The sequence below is a fragment of the Hippocampus bargibanti genome, linkage group LG04 (genome assembly GCF_051943395.1).
Source record: "Hippocampus bargibanti isolate YZ-2025 linkage group LG04, ASM5194339v1, whole genome shotgun sequence".
Taxonomy (NCBI): Eukaryota; Metazoa; Chordata; class Actinopteri; order Syngnathiformes; family Syngnathidae; genus Hippocampus; species Hippocampus bargibanti.
In genome coordinates, this window is record NC_142737.1 from 26125062 (window position 1) to 26144947 (window position 19886).

The following is a 19886-nucleotide window of genomic DNA, read 5'->3' on the forward strand; positions in this document are numbered from 1 at the left end:
CCTTGGGTGGTGGGGCGGGGTGGTGCATTTGACAGCGATAATATTGAGGCCAGCCTAGACTGCAATGATTGGGCCCATTGATTGTGGCAATTTGATTTATTGATCAGTCCTGCTTCTAAAATTGGCGTCTGAGATGCACGGCTAATCTTGGGCGGCTATGGACAATCTTGTCTCTGACAGAGGATGGGCTGGCGATAAGGCTCATATGAAAGGAAAGTACACATATCTAAATCGCGTATGCTGTCCTCAGCTGCATGTGCAGATGCCAGCACACGTCTGCACATGAGGAGACAGAGGGCCCAGCCACTATTTTGTGCGAGACCTTACATGCAGTTGTGTGTGTGTGTGTGTTTTGTGTTCAGTCTCAGTGCGGTGGGGGTTGTGAAGCAGTACAGTCACCAGGCAGAACAGAGTGGATCTATAAATTGATGGAATTCAAAGCCTCCAGCATCGATTACCATTATAACAAACAGCAGCACACAGAATGTCTGATTATTTTTAGACAAAGATTCTGTGTTCTCAGCAACAATTGTGCTGATGCTGTCACACTTTCCAACATCTGCCTATGATTGCAATTAGATGGGATACAAAAAGAAAAATAATACCACATCTGCGTTTTCCTCTCTTCTCCTCCTACTCCTCCTTCTCTCCGTTTTCTGTCTTTAATTTGTGCTGTCCAAGCCATGCGTACAATAGTGATTTTAACTTAGCCCACCTCAGCGCAGTACCTTGGTAGAATACCTTTTTTATTCTTCCTAACTCGTCAACATTTTCCACCATGCTTTGTCTCTGTGAGCTTACTACTACAGATGTAATCAAGGCAAACCTACTTTAATGAATCAATGTCAACCCCCCTCTATGCAATTCATTAGTGAATCACATAGTTTGCCTAAAACTCTTCCATTTGCAGAAAAATGTACTATCCCCTCAGACTGTTTTAAAATTAAATCATTACCTGAAACATAACCGACATCCATGAGAGAAGCTGAAATTTGGTTTACACTTGACTTGATTTTTTGACATCTTAATTATTCCATCCCGATCTTTCACACAAGAGGTACCCCAACAATTAGACTTTATACCGATCTGATCAAAACCGGTTGGCATTTTGCATTCATGCAAAATCGCGCAGCAAATTTAATGTCCTAATTTGGACCATATATCAACGACACCACTGATCAGATCTACGAAACATAACCCTGGCAGATAATGTGTTGCCATAGTGTGTATGCTGGACCAAAAGCCGGTATATTGTTTTGCCTTGCCTTGTCTGGTCGGAGATGAAATCCTTCAGTGATTGTGAGTCTCTGCACTAAATCGAATAATGTTTTAGGATCCCAAAATGGTATCCTCAGACTAAATGCGACAAGAAAAATATGTCTTTAAAAAAAGCACACTGACAAAGTACAAACAAAATCCCTGGTCACAAGGAGCCTGGAAAAACAATACATAAATAGAAGGTGTTTTCTCAAGACAAGGTACAAGGGAAACACCTCGACTACACAAACAAAATGTCAAGATTCCAATCACACAAAATAAAAGATGAAGAAGTATGATAAGCCAAATAAAGAAAATACGTACAAAGGGAGGGCCTATAATAAATACAAGCAGCTCAACAGAATCAACCCACCTTCCAATACGGACTTCTTTTAATTCCTTGGAAAGCTTTGAAATCCACGACAAATTCAATGATAGTAGAAATGTGGATTCCTGTGGCAAAGTAATTTAATAATTGGACCCATCTAACATTTCTGGATTAACTGAGGAAAAAAACCACAACAACCTAACCATACTGAGCTTGATTTTATTGATAGTAAACATTCCTTGTTTTGAACATTGTGGAATTGATTGAAGAATAATCAACACCATTGACAATTTATCTTCAAAAATTCATTTTTTACCTTGTTTGAATTTTTTTTCAATGAAGGTTAATATTTAAATTTGGGCCAATATATTTTGAACATCATCTGCAAGAAACATGCTTCATTTCCATATTAAAGCAAAGGACTGGACTGATGGTTCGATTTAAGACATGGCTGTGACACATTGCTCTTCAAGCCCGTTTCTTTACTTCCAGGGAGCAACAGGTCGATCTGACTAAAGCCAATTAGCTTCAAGCTCCCTGGTCTTTGTTTCAGAGTCAGAAGTCACTGAGCGATCTCTCTCACATTGACTTGAGGATACAAGTACTGAATCTATGCAAAAATTCCCTCTTTGCAGTCCCTTCAGCTATGATGACAGCATCTCCTCTCCCAGGGGCACGTTCATCAATTATGGCTGGATGTTTGACTGACACAGGCTTAATGACAGGATCCCTGTATTGACCCGACTGCCACACACTCAAAATTTGGTCCCTCATGACCTTTTTAAAAGCTGTCAAAGATTCAATAAACAAAACTCTTAATCTTATGGCCTGTTGAATTCATTTTTCATCTTAAAAGACAATTGGAAGCATGTGTGTGTCTTGTTAAACTATTTTGTTTGATTAAAACCCATTATCGCTTAACACAGACTAGTGATCAATTCTGCAATTTTCCCACATATTTCCCACACATGTAAGTATGTAAGTTATTATTATTATTATTATTATTATTATTATTTAATTGTCTATACAGCTCGTGTAAACGGCCTATGAAACCATGTTAAAAGTTGTGCTTTCAAGGTTTGGCTTTTGCGATACCTGCTCCTCCCTTCAGATTTTTTTGGTGATGAGTCACAACACTGGCAAGAGCACCGTTAATCATCGTTACTTGTCAATGTCAATAATCCTGGACAACGAATAAAATGAACTGGGCGGATTGAGACTGCAGAAGTCATTTTGTTGGATTTAGTCTGACTGCTCTAAAACCATCAACCTACTTTGCCATTTTTTCCTTTCATTCATTCATTTATTTATTTTACAAATTGTTTATCCCCAGCTGAGTCGCGGCAATGCTGTCTTGAGGTGGCAGCAAATTTAAATGTAATACATAAAATATTTATTGATTTATTTTTATTGTTCTTCCATCCATTTTCTAAACTGCTTATCTGGACGAGGACCATAATTTATTTTATAATCTCAGTAATGATCAATAAAGAAATACCACAATACTAGTATACTGCATGGCAAAATGCAGAATATCACATAATCATTTTACACTCTATTGTTGCCTATTTCCTCTGCTATTTCTAACCTAGACTGCTCTCATCAGAGAAAGTCGAGTAAGCAACAGTTCTGCTTCGTACTTCTTCACAAAACCTCTGAAGTTAAATTGATATGTTTTTATACCGGCTTCTTAACTTTCTAATGATCTACAAAAACTATAGGCAGCTTGCCAAAGAGCCCCACCATTGTCCTTGCACTTTTTGACCATCAATTAAAATGCATAACTATTGCTCATTATCTAGCAAATAGCGAAGACACTAATGTACTTATGAGACCACTGAAGCACCGGTAGACTGAAATCATCTCACAGTTCTATTTTAAGTGCTTATAAAATCCACTCAATCACTTCCAGAGAAATTTACATTTGGCAAGATTAGTTGGTCTGGGGCCAGTGGAATCCAGAGAAGGTTGGCTACTTTCTGAACGAATCGCTAATCTTCAGGCAAGCTCATCCCAGATAGACTGTGGTAACTTACTAGAAAGTAATAAAAAAAAATCTTGTTTTCTTGTACTTTATGGTCTTGGTCACTTTTAACTGTACCGACATGCATTTGAAGCGTGTCGATAAAAGCCTCCAATGTCACGGACGGTCGACTTTAAGGCGCTTGTCCATTTGCCATCTTTGTTGACTATACGCTTTCTTGTGTCTTCTTGGCTTGCTACTTCTTCCCATTGAAATTTGCTCTTGCAAAGTCATGTGTGACATCATACATAACAGTGGTCCTTTTATGTACGAAAAAAAATGACAAAATGGCATTGTACGCTGCAATCAACAAAGGCCCCAAAAACTCGCTTGACAACTTGTGACAGCTTCAGTGAAAAGCAGCCGTGTGATATAGAAGTCCTCCAAGTTGCTCAGTGACTTGTCAGTCCAGGGACATGAACCAGTAGCCCTTCAATTAACAGCACTGACCGATAGTCTGCGCCTATCCCACGAGGTTGCTGAGGTTCAAGTCTCATCCCGTCCTTTTCTTCTCATTTTCCTTGTGTGATGATTTATTAAATTGCCTTTAAGTAAGACTGCAGCTTTATTAATTAAAATACAGACCATTTATTATCCTGGCTTCATATAGAAATTTAAAGTTAATAGAATCCCTTACTCCACTTTCCAATTGCACCCCAGTAGTAACAAGAACAGTTCCTCATCAGTTCTAATGAATCACAGTTAAAAATGAAGGTGAACATACAGCGGTCTGTTCAGTCGATACTCAGTATAGGGGAGTCGATTTTAGATTCGCCTTTTTTTGTACTTTGCTGAAAGAGCCCGGAATTGGATGACTGATCGATAATATTGGATTTGCGCATGGCGTGTGGGGCAGCCGAGTCCAGGATGAATGCAAGGTTCTGATGAAGGGCCTGCTGCACAGACAGCTCCAAATAGTGGATCAGACATGTAGCCAGGGTGGAGCGCTCATTTCCTATAACACTGACATGTACACAAGCGATGTGCAGAGACAATAATGAAAGATCTATAGCAAGGGCAGTCGTAGCTAAAGGCGAAGTTGGAAAAGCAAAAGCCAGTGGCTACCTTGTATTGAAAATCTGTTCCCAACCAATATAAAGATTGGTGGGTAACAGATAAAAATAGATCAGATTTATCATTTATATTGGTATTTGTGTTGTGGTAGCATATTGGTGGATTGTTGAAAGCAGGTTTGGTTGGCCTGTGAAACAGTCCTTCATTTGAAAAGGAAGATTTATTTCTTGATAGGGTATTTGTCAGGTTATAGGGTTTTTACACGCGACTCTACGCCCCACACACACGCACGCACGCACGCACGCACGCACGCACACACACACACACACACACACACACACACACACACACACACACACACACACACACACACACACACACACACACACACACACACACACACACACAGAACACCACCACCCAACCCCTCACTTTCAGCCAAGCCCTCACTGGCTTTCGCTCTGTAGTGGTTGCAAGTATATTGATTATTTCTAATACTGATTATCTAAAAGGCCTTGTGCTACTGTAGGCATTGGATTTATTTTGGTTAATTATTTATGGGCAAGGGCTGCCTGTAAGTATCCATAGTGCTCTATGATCATTATTACAATAGTAATATTCACTCTATTTTCATATTGCATTGCAGATTTATGCCCACTCTTTATTGGATGAGGTTTGACAGGTTGAATTGCCTTATATTCCCTCTTTGTTCCTCTCACCTCAGTGCTGTTCTTTTGTCTGTTTACAGAGGGAGCTAAACTCTGTAGCATCTGAGCTGGCGGGGCGACAAGAGGAGAGTGAACATTCTCATAAGCATCTGCTAGAACTGAACAGGGAGTTCAGGAGAAATGTACCTGAGGTGAGATACATCCATCCATTTTCCGTACCGTTTATTCCTCAGGGTCGCGGTGGGTGCTGGAGCCTATGCCAGCCGTCTTCGGGCACGAGGCGGGGGACACCCTGAATTGGTTGTCAGGGCACACAAAGACATCCAACGGTCACTCTCACACTCATACCTAGGGACAATTCGGAGTGTTCAATCTGCCTGCCATGCATGTTTTTGAAATGTGGGAGGAAACCGGAGGACCCGAAGAAAACCTACGCGGGCCCAGGGAGAACATGCAAACTCCACACAGGCGACCTCTGCACTGTGAAGCCGGCATGCTAACTACTCAACTACCGGGCCATCCTGAGATACATACAAATGCCCAAAATTAATTTCAGTGCAACTCAAACTCTTTTGTCCAGAGAGTTTTTCTTTTGTAAAAGCTGCATTCGCACAATATAGATTGGCACCTCCGGGATACGTGTAAGCAGTGATGGTCAAGCCAATTCCTATATTGCCCTCCTCCACCAGGTCTACAAACAAGACTTCTACCAGGCGGCACTGACATAAAAAGAACCATGGAAGTGTGTGTGTGTGTGTGTGTGTGTGTGTGTGTGTGTGTGTGTGTGTGTGTGTGTGTGTGTGTGTGTGTGTGTGTGTGTGTTTGTGTGTGTGCATGCGTGTGTATTTTATGTACATGTGAGCTGCATTTGTTTTATGCATAGAGGCAATAAGAGCTGCAGAAGCTTACATTCAATACGTCTGTGTAAGCTCTCAGTCGTACAGGAGTGGTCCATCGATGAGAAGGTTTCTTCAGCCGTCATTCTCCATCTCTTCCATGTAAAGATTAGCCACTATGGGTGAAACTGGTGAGCCCATAGCACAACCAATAAAATTTTTCCCGAAATTGAAAATACGTAGTATTAAGGCAGATTTCTAATAATTGGCAGATGTGATCCGGTTTAAGTTTGGTTCTTTCATGCAGAGAAACATCCGCCAGCAGCCTCGTCCTCACCACTGAGACTGCTGCTGGGGTTGGGACAGATGTAAAGAGAGAAGTCACATCGTATGCGAAAGTCAAATCTTAGCGAAAGAACATAGATGGTTTGAAAGGGGGGTAAAAGAAGCGATTCTTATAAAACAACTAAATCCTTCATTAAACCGGTCTGGTGGGGTGAGGTTCAATTTGGATCGTTCATACAATAGCCTGCTTAGGCAAAACAGGTTAGGCAACTTTCGCAATGCTGATGAGGGTCGTTATGCTGATGAGGTGATACCGGGGGGAGTGGGGGTAATAGGCCAGTCGTTAGTCAGGAATGTAGGAACAATCAGTGGGGCCACAGGGAGGGGTCCTCTGCCCCCCCAACCTGAGAGTAGGGACCTATCATAGCTGTGTCCGGCGCCACCATGTCTGGACATTAGGGATATATAAATTGGGCCGATACGACCAGTCAGACTTTAGTTCGCTGACGAAGCCTCTTGGATAGGAGGCGAAACGTCCGAAACCTTCACTTTTGTACAGATGACGGCTAAAGAAACCTTACATTCAATAATCACTTCTATTTTGTAGTGTATTAAGGCACTAAGATGTGATAAATTAGCCTTTACTAATGATACCAGAAAGCATCTCTCTGCATAACACAAAAATCAATTTTCTGATTATCCAGTGAAATCAAATAGAACTATTTCTTATTTAAACCTTTTTTTTAAAGGATCTTGCTGTCATATGCCGTGGCCCCGCTGGGCCGTGTGTCGTTTTACCAGCTAAAATACGCAATATAATAATAATAATAATAATAATAATAATAATAATAATAATAATAATCCATTTCATCTAATTTCTAAGCGCCTTTCAAAACCCGCAAGGTCACTTTACAGTCACAGGATCAGTTTTTCTGCATGTGAGCAGCAGCAGCCACATGCGCAATATAGCAATATATAGTAATCTCATCAGTAAAACTCAGCCGTGTAGGACAGAATCATGCTGTCATCACTGGGAGGCCGATCTCCTTTACCTGGGTTTGTGGGAGCTCACCCAGTCTGGATCCTGAGCTTTTGACGCAAGCCACTCAAAAGCACCACATTTGAAACATGTCTTCTGAAATCTGACAGGTTTAGCCACAAAGACACACACTACGCTCACATGTGTTGTGAGGGCAAATGTAGAGAACAACCAATAAACTTGTTTCAAAGTCTTTCATTTAATGTATCTCTGTTCATAGGAAATCCGGGAGATGGTGGCACCAGTTCTCAAGAGTTTCCAAGCCCAGGTGAGTCAAGCCATTTCACAAAACATTGGTTCAGATTTTTTTTTAAATGCCTGTTGTAATTATTTTGATATTTTTTTGTTTTTGGAAAATCTCCACCGAATGCCGTCGGCGTTGAGACCACTGTGCTTCCCTCTAGATTGATTGATTAACTAGTTAAGGTGGAGAAATCCATGCCATGCTTTTCGCGTTCCTGCTCATTGGGTGCTTATTGACTGATGCCTTTTCTGTCAAATTGAAGTAGCATCTATCTGCCATTAGATGATCAGATATCTCGCTTCTCATATTTTCTTCCCGAGACAAGCCCTCATTTCCTGTTGTGATGGTGCATTCACTGTGCCCCCTGTCTGACGGTGCCATATTGAAAAAGTCATCTGATACCTCCCATGTCTCTGCTCTAGCCATTAAACCAAGGTCATAAATCACATTTGCGTGCTGCGTTATGGTCCGCAAAGCAGACACTTATGGAAATGATACCACAAATATGTTTCCAGTGTTGCCCTACCCTTAAAACTTCAGCTGATTTCTAACCTGAACCCTCCCCCACCAACTGTAAACATTACAACATTCTGTGTGGATCATTCACCTCTCTTGCAAGTAATTATTGGCAGTTTCTTTTTAATTCTCCATCTGTGCAAGCAACCAGGTTCCGCGGCAAAAGCTTCCACGTTCAATACGGTATGCCGCGATGGTGACGGATTTGTGGGCTAATTCAATTATCCCCATTGTAATGTTGCACAAATATCAGAAACTGCCTTCCATATCTTTATTGTGCAAAGATGAACCCATAGGATTAATTTAAGCACCATTGATGTCTGCCAACTGGGAGCCTAGTGATGTTCCATAGTAGATAAAATAGACTGATAATAAGCCACCCCACAGCCTGATTTTTTTTTTTTTTTTTTGCTTGTTCAGTGCAGGTCTCTTTCCTTTAACTTCCACCGTCTTCTATTCTGCTTGTTAACAGAGACACATCCAGCCGTTATTTTGATTGTGAGGTCTTAAGCTTCTCTGTGACCGTAATAATAGAATCCTCTAGTGTTGTCTGATACACTTTGACCGTATTGGGAATATCAAACAGCTTGCAGAAGCTTGTGAACTTTACCCAGCATAGTCTGTGACCTCAGTGTGAGCCCAGGGACCTCGGCCTGCTGCTGCTGGGGCAGAGTACGTCGACAGGGTGGAGCTGAATGGCTTGTTTGGCTCTGTGCTTTGGGACAGGCTGATGCTCCCCCGCAGCTGCACTATGCAGGTGGTGCAGGACATAAAAGTTCCGAAGTGTTTGCGAAAACATCTTTAGAACTGGGTCCCGGCTTCTACACCCTCCAGCCTTCAACGCATCCCAGTTTGGGAGACCCAGAGGAACGCCTCGTGGCACTTGGACCCTCATCATGCCACTTCTAAGGGAAAAGTCAACCCCTTTGAAGTGTTTGCGACATGACAGGTTTCTCTCTTTTCTTATTCATTTCAATGTTTCCCACCCACTTTCTCTCTCTCTGTTCTCGTCCAATCTCGCCGTCTAATTATCGCTAACCAGGCGACTGATTAGAAACCCGACCTAGTTTTTCTGTGGAGTTTGGTGGAGGAGGAGAAAGGGTTAATCCCAGAGCTGGTGACTGTCATTGGTCGCTTCCCTCCTTTTTCTCCTCTTTTCATTCCGCTCTTCTTTCTTTCCCTGGAAGTTGGCTAATGAGGTCCCGTCAGAGCTGAGGAGAGGTGTTAATTTGGCCTTGTGAAGTAGGAAGGAGATTAAGGACAGTGAGGAGCTGAGTTTACGGCTTAAAATACACCGCTGTCCTTATTAATCCACAGGGCCCTCAGAGGCCAGCGTTTTTGGATTTATAATGAACACGGTTTTATAATTAAGGTAAGTTGAATAAAAATTGACCGATATGAACAATACATGATGCTTGTCTCTCTCGTCTTTGGCATGCATTTGGCGGCAGCGTGATTACCGTCTTCCCCAAATAACTGATGGTGGGAGAGTAGAGCCTGCTGGACGCCTTGTTGACGCACAAAGAACGTTCTCACCCCAGACTCACCATGAACGTGTTGGCTTTTCAATGCAATTTACACCTCACTCTCGCTTTCGAGTGTAAACACTCCTCAGGACAGGCCTTTGCTAGGTGTAGAATCACCCATTTCTCATATGTTGATTTCGATTATTTTACGTATTTCTTTTCCCCCTTCTCTCGATGTCATTTGGCACGCTAAGAAATATGCATATGAACTTGTTATTACGGAAACTTGCTTTCCAGTGATAATCTATGCCGCGTAATTTAGAGCTGATTTTGAGGGTTGTGGAGAGGGAGAGTCTGAAAAATAGTTTGTAACGTGTAATTAGCAGATCTATTCGTTACATACCATGAACCCTTCAAGCTCAGGAATCATTATTTGCCCTCATTATCTACCAGCAAGGTACACTAGAGCTGAGTACCCATCAAAAAAAGCCTCAAAGCCTAATTAAAGCGCTGCGACCAGTGATGGGGGTTGGTGGACACCTGTTGATGAAACTGTGCCATTCCTTCTCCTGGGATTGGGGAATGTCTGGTGGTAGGAGGGGAACAATGTTTTTTCTTTCCCCATGTTTTGTTGTTGTTTGTGTTCCACAAGAGGCACTTAACAACTTCCCAAAGTGACCTTTATGTCCAACTTATGTATGCGTTTGGAAAAAAAGGAAAACTAGATCAGCCAAACTTTTTCAGATGTTTCAGATGTTTTGTGCTGTTAGACTTGTCAGACAACGGTGTGGAAAAACAAGGACACTGGTCAGCAGAAACTCTAATCATATTGAGTCGAGCGATTGTTTATCCTAGGTTTAATCATTTCAATTAATGAAGAATTCTGAATGTATGTAATAAGTGGGTAAACTGGGTAAATCTTTATATAGCACAGTTATAACAAAGCGCTTCACATAAAATGACAAAATACTAATTTAAAACAGATTCTTATCTTACAGACAGTGTATACTGTAATGTAGTACAGCACATAACATCAGTCATGCAATCGTAACCACTATTCCTGCATTTGCTTTGCTATTTGAAGCAGTTCTAAATGAAACACAAGAGACTCAAAGTGTCCTTTCACCAGAGGCTCAGAGAACTTACACTCAAAATGTGCACATGTTGCTTTAAAGGACAACACCTCCGGACAAGTTTTGTCCATAATTTGTCAAATGACTTCAAATGACTTCTACTCAGCGCATTTTACAAAGATTCCACCGCATATAGCTGTATTTTACATTTTAAGACTTGAGCTGAATATTCAGGAAGTCTTGTTTTCGAGTTGATGACGATGCCTGACATGACGTCACGCCTGGAACGCACCTGACCGAGAAAGGGACACACAATGCATTTTGCGGTGCTTTGTTTGGTCTGAAAACTTTGTGTTGATCCGTGTTGATGGGAAAATTAGAGGTAAAACACATAAATAACGCGATGGTGAATCGTTGTGTGTTGCACCAAGACTACTATTTGATTCTAGTTGACACAAATTCCCAGCAGACAAATCAGCCCATTTCCAACGGAGCTTGGGCGGCATCTTGTGCATTTTCTGGGCGCTACATTGGAGTCCAGACGGCTCGAATTGATACGGAAGAACTTCTTTAATCAATTGCAAACTTGTGTGCTTTCCTCTTCAGAACTATTTGAATCATATTCATAACTGAATGGGTAGCAAGAAAGCATCTCCTCCGAATCTGAACTTTCTGAAGCCATTGTTTTAATTCTGTCCTACGTCCTGGCGTGACGTCACGAACTGGGGGCGGGACATTCTGAAAATCCCCAATTTGCAGATCATTTTGTTGAGTTTTAGCACACTTTAAGTCATTTTTGCATTTGACTAAAAATATCAGCCTGCGTGTTTTGGGTATTTTAGATGCCATAAAATGTTTTTCTGACGTAAGTTAGGAAACAAAAAATGGTGTTGGTTGTCCTTTAAGCAAAGTTTCAAAGTAAACAAGATCCTGTAATGTCTAATGGACAAAAACAGATGGTTAACCTCTCCGCTTCAATTCCAAGCGGCAACTCGGGTCTCTATTGGCATACATGCTCTTCTCTCCTCATCCCCAGCCCCAGCAACCAACTATGAAGCTACACCAACGCAGCTTGCCCAACAGCGGCGACATATCCGCTGAACAAAGCAACGCTGTGAAAAAACAATCCACCGATTTTATTCACATCTGACCCGCGTCACTTTCAAATGTGACACAAATCAGATTTTTTTTTGGAATGCGACCTGAGTATGAATGGACACCTTGCATGCATCCCTCCTATGTGTCCTCAAAAGCCAAATATGTGCTCTGTACAGGCGGAAGAAAATGTTTGAGGGGGAGATTGGCAATCATCTGCAAATCTGTAAAATCATTTTCAATGGAAATTTGGCTTTAATCTAATCTCACTTGAAACAAAACCCAACTTGACATTTGTGGTGATAGCAGTGATGCAGACGATTACTTGATTTCGTTCGGCAACGACGTTACGTCATCATTAACTTGTTCACTGCCTTTCCTGTATTCGGAAAAGCATGACATGGAGCGCCATTCCTGAATTTGCTTGGGTTTTGTTTTTTTCTTTTCGACTGCCGATAAAGTGCTGGTCAGACCTCTGGCAATGTTTTTCCCTCATACGCGTTTGCCTTTTGTACAGCCACCCCCATTTCAAGCTCAGATAACTCCAGACCCACATAACTTTAGGATTAACTGTTTTTCTCTCATGAAAGAAGAGAGTCGAAGATTTCTCATGCTGCATTGGATGTTTCTGTAGTGCTCATACTCAATATTCTGTGGGTCCTGCAATTTGAGTGAAAATGACAAAAACCCTGTCACTGACACCATTTTTTGCTTGCAATTTAATATTCCATTGTTAAAGTAAATTTAGATCCCCCAAAAGAACAACATTGTCATTACACATTAAAGAGATTCGGGGTCTTCGACAATGCAACCAAGACTAAATTGTCTTGCTGATGTGAATGGGAATTGTCATCTTTCTCCATAGGTTAACGTGAAAGTATTTCAAGACAAAATGACCCCTGTTCAGTGTGCCCTGCAAGTGTGTCTGTAAAATTAGTGCATGATACAAGTCACACAATGGGGCATACTCTCCTGTGTGTCAGAAAAGTCCGAAAAGGCGTCCCACTGTGCACTTTTTTGGCTGCAAACATTCTGCCACTTTTGTACCTTCATAAAACGAACGCCCTGTCGGTGGAGCAGCCTTGAAATCCAGGCATTCCCTGACATATCTGTGAATGCGCACATGCTCCCAGAGACTCAAGCATCTTTTCTCTTCCGCACTGGAGACTGCACTCACCTCTTGAAGGCTTACCATCATATTGCATGTTTTGAGCCATTTCCACAGCCGCTGACAGCGAAGCTAATAGCTGTTACCCACCGATATGGCAGATTCCTGCATGACATTAAAACGTGGGGGACTGGCTGCGTATGTAAGCCCTGCTACATTACAAGAACAGACTCGTGTTGACATTGTCTCATATAAGATGACTGTTTTTTTCCACCTGCGAGGACCGTTTCCAAATGCCATTATGGCTTTTTGGTGGTTGTCCACAAATATCCGGGTTATACATGGTATCAGAAGTCTGAATGAGAGAATCACAGTGCTTATAAAGTGCACAGAAAAAGGCATGTAAGAAATTGACTGAAGCATGAATGGTAGATTATGCCCCAATGGCTATCCTTTCATCCATCCATTTTGTAATCTGTTTATTTTCACAAGGCTCACAGGCGTGTTGGAGCCACAAAGCAGGGGACACCCTGAACTGGTTGCCAGCCATTCACAGGGTATATATAGACAAACAACCTTTTATGCATTAGCACAGAGCAAAGCGACCAAATGCAACATGTTCCTCACAGAAAAACAGGTATTCAACATTTGCGGACTGAAAGATCCATCGGTATGTCATCCAGTTGGTGATGATAACAAAAGGCGTATGACCCCCTGTCATCAGCTAAATGAGTGTCAGTCTGGAATGGACTTAATTATACCTTATGAAACCAGTTTGTTTGTCAAAATTAATTTTGATTCTTTATATTTAATACAGTGTTATATTTAGTCAGTGGTGATGGTGCTTTTTTAAATATATCCATCCATCCATCCATCCATCCATCCATCCATCCATTTCCGCACCGCTTATTCCTCATTCGGGCACTAGGCGGAGGATACCCTGAATTGGTTGCCAGCTAATTGCAGGGCACACAGACAAACAACAGTCACTCTCGCACACACACCTAGGGACAATTTGGAGTGTTCAATCTGCCTGCCATGCATGTTGTTGGAATGTGGGAGGAAACCGGAGGACCTGGGGAAAACCCACGTGGGAGAACATGCAAACTCCACACTGCGAGGCCGGAGTGGGACGCGAACTGCTAACCACTCGACCACCGGACCGCCCTTTTTAAATATATATTTCATTCATTTATTAGTTTTCTTGGTGGACCCAAAAAGAAATGAATCAGTTTTCAATTCATTTCAATGAGGAAAATAGATCTTTGATGTATGAGTCTTTCGTGGTCTAAAACAAACTCACAAGACAATGTACCACTGTAGTCTATATACTTTGTTGTTGATTGTGTGCCATTTGTAACATCCAAGCCTTGTCTGTACAGTGGTGGACCATCAGAGCCTGTAAGGCCTTCTTTGCTGGCCTAAAAATATCTGAATCACAGACTGATTTCTTATTAAAAAAATCCAAATTGTCATGCAGATTCCTTTCATTACTTTTCCATTGTGTGCTGCTTTCAGATGGGTGTTTTCATATTTACGCATTTAACCAATCATATTTGAGCCATCATTTAGGGTCACAATTTCTACCTGGACGCCTTCACAATCAGTTCTGCAGGCCCTGCCGCGTCAGATGTGTCGATCAAACTGTTGCTTTAATCAGATTTCGAGTTGGCAACCCAAAAGGTTGACCAGCACCTGCTTTATAGTCAGTTTTCACAAATTATGATTGGCTAGTCGCTAGCCAATCATAGTTTGCGAAAACCTCTTTGATCACTAGCTGCTAGTGACAAGAGCATAGCTGCTAGTGACAAGAGCATACTGGCCAGAGCTGGCACACTTTATTGGCAGCGAACCGCATAGGAAAATATTCTGTATTGTTCTGTTGATTTAATAGCGGTTTTGTCAACCCACAATGGCTGAAGGAGAAGAAATGGATTTGGTTGCAGATATACTGTACTATTAAAGCCATTTTGAAGACGGACTTTTCACGAAAAGATGGACATCATTAAGAAAGGTCAGACAGTTATTTCCTAGCTAACAGTACCATCTAGTGGACTTGTAGTAAATCACACCACACTTTTTACAGTCACAGCTGTGAATTGATTCAGACGTAGCACTACTGAAGGCCTAGCGATGAAATCCACTGCTCACCAATGTGTATGGATATTATGAGCCATGGCCCCTGACATATGGCAATAGTCATATTGTAATTTTCAAATAATGTACACGTTGAGACCTGCTTTCAAATGTTTGCATTGTCAAAGACCAAAATGCCATTGCCATGTGAATACCTGGCTGTGAGAACTTGCCTCATGTATCAGGCATGCGATGGCCTGATACATATAGTTGATGATGAGGGTGTTCACTCGAACGCTAGCAGCTTCGCCATGACCCGGACGAGGACGAACAGGGTAGAAAATGGAGGGATGATGGATGATTTCTGTTATGGAGAGTGGAGTGCAGATTATTGACCTGACCCGAGTCTTGATGTCGGAAAGTGTTTCAGAGAACCATATTGCATTGCCCTGAGCCTGTGCGGTGAGGTAGACAAACACCATCTTTGATCATCCATGTAGCAGTTCTTCCTTCTTTTTGATTAATTCCTGAAGGAAATGATCATTTCTCTTGAATGTATGAATACGTTATGAACAGTGGAATGAATCCAAGTGTAGAGGAATGATAATTAATTACAGTGCTATGATAAAAGGCTGTTATGTGTTATGACGCAAGCTTCCTCCGTCATTATGAGTGTCTACGTAATTACCTTTCTGCACAAGCCAGCGCTCCTGGCGATGCTGGCGGTGAGAGCGGCGCTCACCGAGTGAGTCCAACGGTCATAAAGCTTTTCCGTGCTTAATTGTCTGAGGGGCTCAATGGCACTTTCATAGATGAGGGACTGTGCCGTTAGGTAAAATGCTTGGCGATGCACCAGCTTTTCCAGCTCAATGAAGACAGATCTTCATTATGGGCTAAATATTGTGGTTATTAGCTACAGATTACTCAAGTGGATGGCTAACTTGGGAAGGTGGGGTCGGGATGAGTGAGCATCTAATCCATTTCAAAGCAGCCATTTCACTGAATTTGTCAGATTTTTAATTTCACATTTTTGCACCTATCCTGACGAGGGACATTTATACCACCCACCCATTCCTCCCTCAGGCTAAGATTTGGAGGCTTCATACTGATCCGACCAGGTATGGCTAATGCTTGTGTCTTGACCGACTGTCTCATCCCCAATGAGCAGCGAGCCACTAGCAGGTTCTTCAGATCATTATGTAATCAAAGCACATCCAGGCCGCCAGCCTATTGTTGCCAACATAATGGGCTCCTGGGCCATGTAAACTCCCGACTCTCTGCTCCAGCTTTATCACTAGAGTCCTCTTCATAGTAAAGACTATGGAGAGAAAGAGGAAAAGAGAGAGAAAGCATGGGAGGGTAATTGGCCTTTAGGTAATACCTTCCTTGAGCCATTTAGATCTTCTCCAGAGGGTGAATGTCTTCATCTGTTATTAACTTGTACTGAAAGATACTTTCCCCCAAAGTTAATGCTTTTTATTTATTTATTCAAGAGATTTTGTTGAAACAAATGCACATGCACTTGCAAGGAGTTAATGGCAGAAACCACATAGTTACGTACGCATGCAGCAGTTATCATCACAAGATCTAATGAATAACCAGTCACTGTCTTGGTTAATTCTTGTGAAAGAATGTCCATCCATCTCTCCTCCTTAGGGCAGCGAGTGGGGTAGAGACTTTCCCACTCGACTTTGGGGGATGGGTGTTGTACAGTAGACTGGTTTCCACCCAACCACACGACCATGAGACAACCATTCATGGTCACATTAACAACTATTGGTGATTTGGAGACTTCCATTAACCTAATACACATATTTCTGGACTAGAGAAGGAACATCACACAGACTGATGGCGCACACGCGCGCACACACACACACACACACACACACACACACACACACACACACACACACACACACACACACACACACACACACACACACACACACTTGCACACCGTCGGATGGATCATACAAAGCAATGACTTCAACTACTTTTCACAAAACTTGGACAGTGCTGGCGTTGAAGCCACGAAATTCTGGGGTTATCTATCCTATAGCAGGGGTGTCCAAACGTTTTGCAAACGGGGCCAGACTTGATGTGTTCAAAATGGAAGGGGAGAGCAATCTATGTGGACATTGTTTCCATGTAACAGCAATTAATTTATCGCTTCACATTGAACTCTTTAAAAACAGCCTCTGTCTTACAAATGTGGTCGATGCTGTTGTTATATATTTCAGAGAAGAAATAGTCCAATCTCCACCCAACCTTGGAGCGTTGGCCCTCGCAGTCAACTTTACTCCTTTTGTTGATTGTTACCATGTTAGAACGTTGGGGGGCTCATTCAGTCAATTACTCATCTTACTACTCATTTTAATTTGCTGTTCCTCATTTAGCATCTAAATGGCATCATTTAGCACATGCAGGTAACTGCCCAATGTATTAATTCTACACGTGGGCCAGACGTAATTGATTTTATGGCGGAGGCTGCGGACCTGATGAAAATTGACCACGGGCCGTATTTGGCCCCAGGGCCGGACTTTGGACATTGCAAAAGCATGACAAAAAATATTTGTCAGTTAAACGCATTATTATCACCATTATTATCAGCAACTAGACCGGACGACAAACACGGATGCCCTGATCAAAAATGGACAGAGTTGCTTCTTCCTACTCCAGAAACAGAGGTCTTTTGTGGTTCAGGGGTCACTCCTTAAGACATTATTTGACTCTGTGGTCGCTTCAGCCATCCAGTATGGAATTGTCTGCTGGTGAGGCAGCATCACCACCTGGGACAGAAAAAGACTGGAGTGCTTGGTCAAGAGGACCATTTCTGTCCTGGGCTCCTCCCTGGACTCTCTAGATGAGGTGGGCAACGAATGGACGCTAGGTAAACTGAAAGCTTTGATGGACAGCCCCTCCCACACCCTTCTGGCCACCCTGACAGCACTGGGGAGCTCTTTCAGCCGGAGACTGTTACATCCGCGCTGCAAAAAGGAGAGGTACCCCCACTTTTTCCGACCGACTTCTGTCACGCTTCTTAATAAACACATGTGAAAAAAAATCTGGTCTCAAGCTTTGTAAATCGCACAGCCACCTTATGTCGAGTCAATACAGTTAAGTGTATCAAAGATGCTTGTTATACTTTGACATACAGTGAGACCTCAGCTTACAAACTTAATTTGTTCCCAGAGTGTGTAAGCCAAAAAGTGTGTATCACCCAAAAAAAATCCCATAGGAAACCATTAAAATGGGAATAATCCGTTCCTGGGTTTCCATAAAATATACTTTTCAACTAAATAAGCCTGAAAACTACACACAACATACCTTATTCTATGTATAATTGTTAAAGCTATTGTATTGTAATGAAAGAAATACACTGCACTGTATAATAAAGTCACTTTATTTACATTTGTGATGGTCATTTATGGCTTGGTGGAATGGCGTTGGAGGTCTGAGGTCAAAGGGAATTTCTGTTTGGAAAGAGACTCACATTCCATAAGGACTCCATAAGGTCGCCAAAGCGAATCAATGTCCTCCATCTATCCCAGTTTAGTCCATGAGGACTGTAATTAAAGAAATAAACTGTGCTGTAAAATAAAGTTGTATTTACCTTTTTGATGGTCGTTGATGGCTTATGGAAGGAGAGTCACCTTCCATAAGGACTGTTGGTAACTTGGCTTCTCTTCTTTGCTTCATTGGAGACTCGTTTTTGCTGATTAAAAACCTCTTAATTGACACCTGTTGCTTTCTGATGTGTAATGTCTTACGAAGCTGAGGCATCACATTATCGTTCATCATGTTGATGATTGTCATAGCCAGTCTTTTCTGGATGGAACTGTTCGGTAAAAACCTGCACATCATTCCAGTTTACCAACATTGCCTTTATTAGCTCACTTGATGCTGCAGCCATCTCCTCCTTAGATGTTCTCGAACCATCCGTTGCTGGCTTTAAAATCCTCAATAAGCGCCGAACTTCCAGGTTGGCGCATGGCGATATCGGCATGAATTAGCCCTGCTTTCTCGCATTAGATAGCTTTACTCACGCTGTCGCCGGATAGCTTAATCCAAATCAACAGAAGTTTTTCAACTTCTTCGATTGCCCAAGACCGTCGCTTTGAGAGCACGGAAACACCTTTTGCAACAGACGCACCTTTGATGGCTTCTCTGTTCCGGAAAATGGTCGCAAAAAAGCATAGCCGTGCTCGGCCACTAAATCATACAAACGCACACCTCGTTCGTGTTTTTCAATTATCTCCTTCTTCTCAGTGACGGTGATTTTATTTTGTGTCTTCTTGGGCTGAACACGAGCCTGTGGTGTTTTTTTTTGTCCCATAATAGTAAAATTATCAGCAAAAAGCTCCAAGGAGACGATCGATGTGTGCATTCAATGAGAGGGCGTGTGGAAAGTAGCGCCGGCTGGAGCGCTGTTCGGTCGTGTGCTTCCGTCGAAGATCACTCCGCCAGATCCGAAGGTCGTGTGCTTTGGTGTTCTTCCGCCGAAAATTACTCCACCAGCCGTGCTGGGTGTGTATCATGAAAATAGTGCGTATTTCAAGGTTTGATTTTCATAAATTTGACGTTCGTAAGATAAGGTGTTCTTAAGCTGAGGTCTCACTGTAGTATTTTAATGTACAGTTCTTTTTATGAAAACTTGTGCGGTTATACATTTCAGTCTCCTGACATTGTCATTTTCTTTGTGCATAGAATACTTTGTTTATCTTTTGACCCCACAAACCCCACTCACACCCATTTCAATTTTGCTGCTGTGGATTGAAAATTTCCCCATTGTGGGACTATTAAAGACGTTCTTATATCGATCCTTTCTGATTCATTAAAAGCCTAAAAGAAAAGAATA

At 42.1% G+C, this 19886-nt stretch overlaps 1 protein-coding gene across 4 annotated transcripts in view; it reads left to right on the forward strand.

The window, feature by feature from the left end:
- Positions 1-19886, forward strand: part of cux2b (cut like homeobox 2b) — a 123551-nt gene that overhangs the window by 41388 nt on the left and 62277 nt on the right. For all 4 annotated transcript variants that reach the window (XM_088994904.1, XM_088994907.1, XM_088994906.1 and 1 more), the window contains exons 2-3: positions 5371-5481; positions 7671-7718. In XM_088994904.1, coding sequence (XP_088851030.1) covers positions 5371-5481; positions 7671-7718 — 159 coding nt within the window. The remainder of the gene's footprint in view (positions 1-5370; positions 5482-7670; positions 7719-19886) is intronic.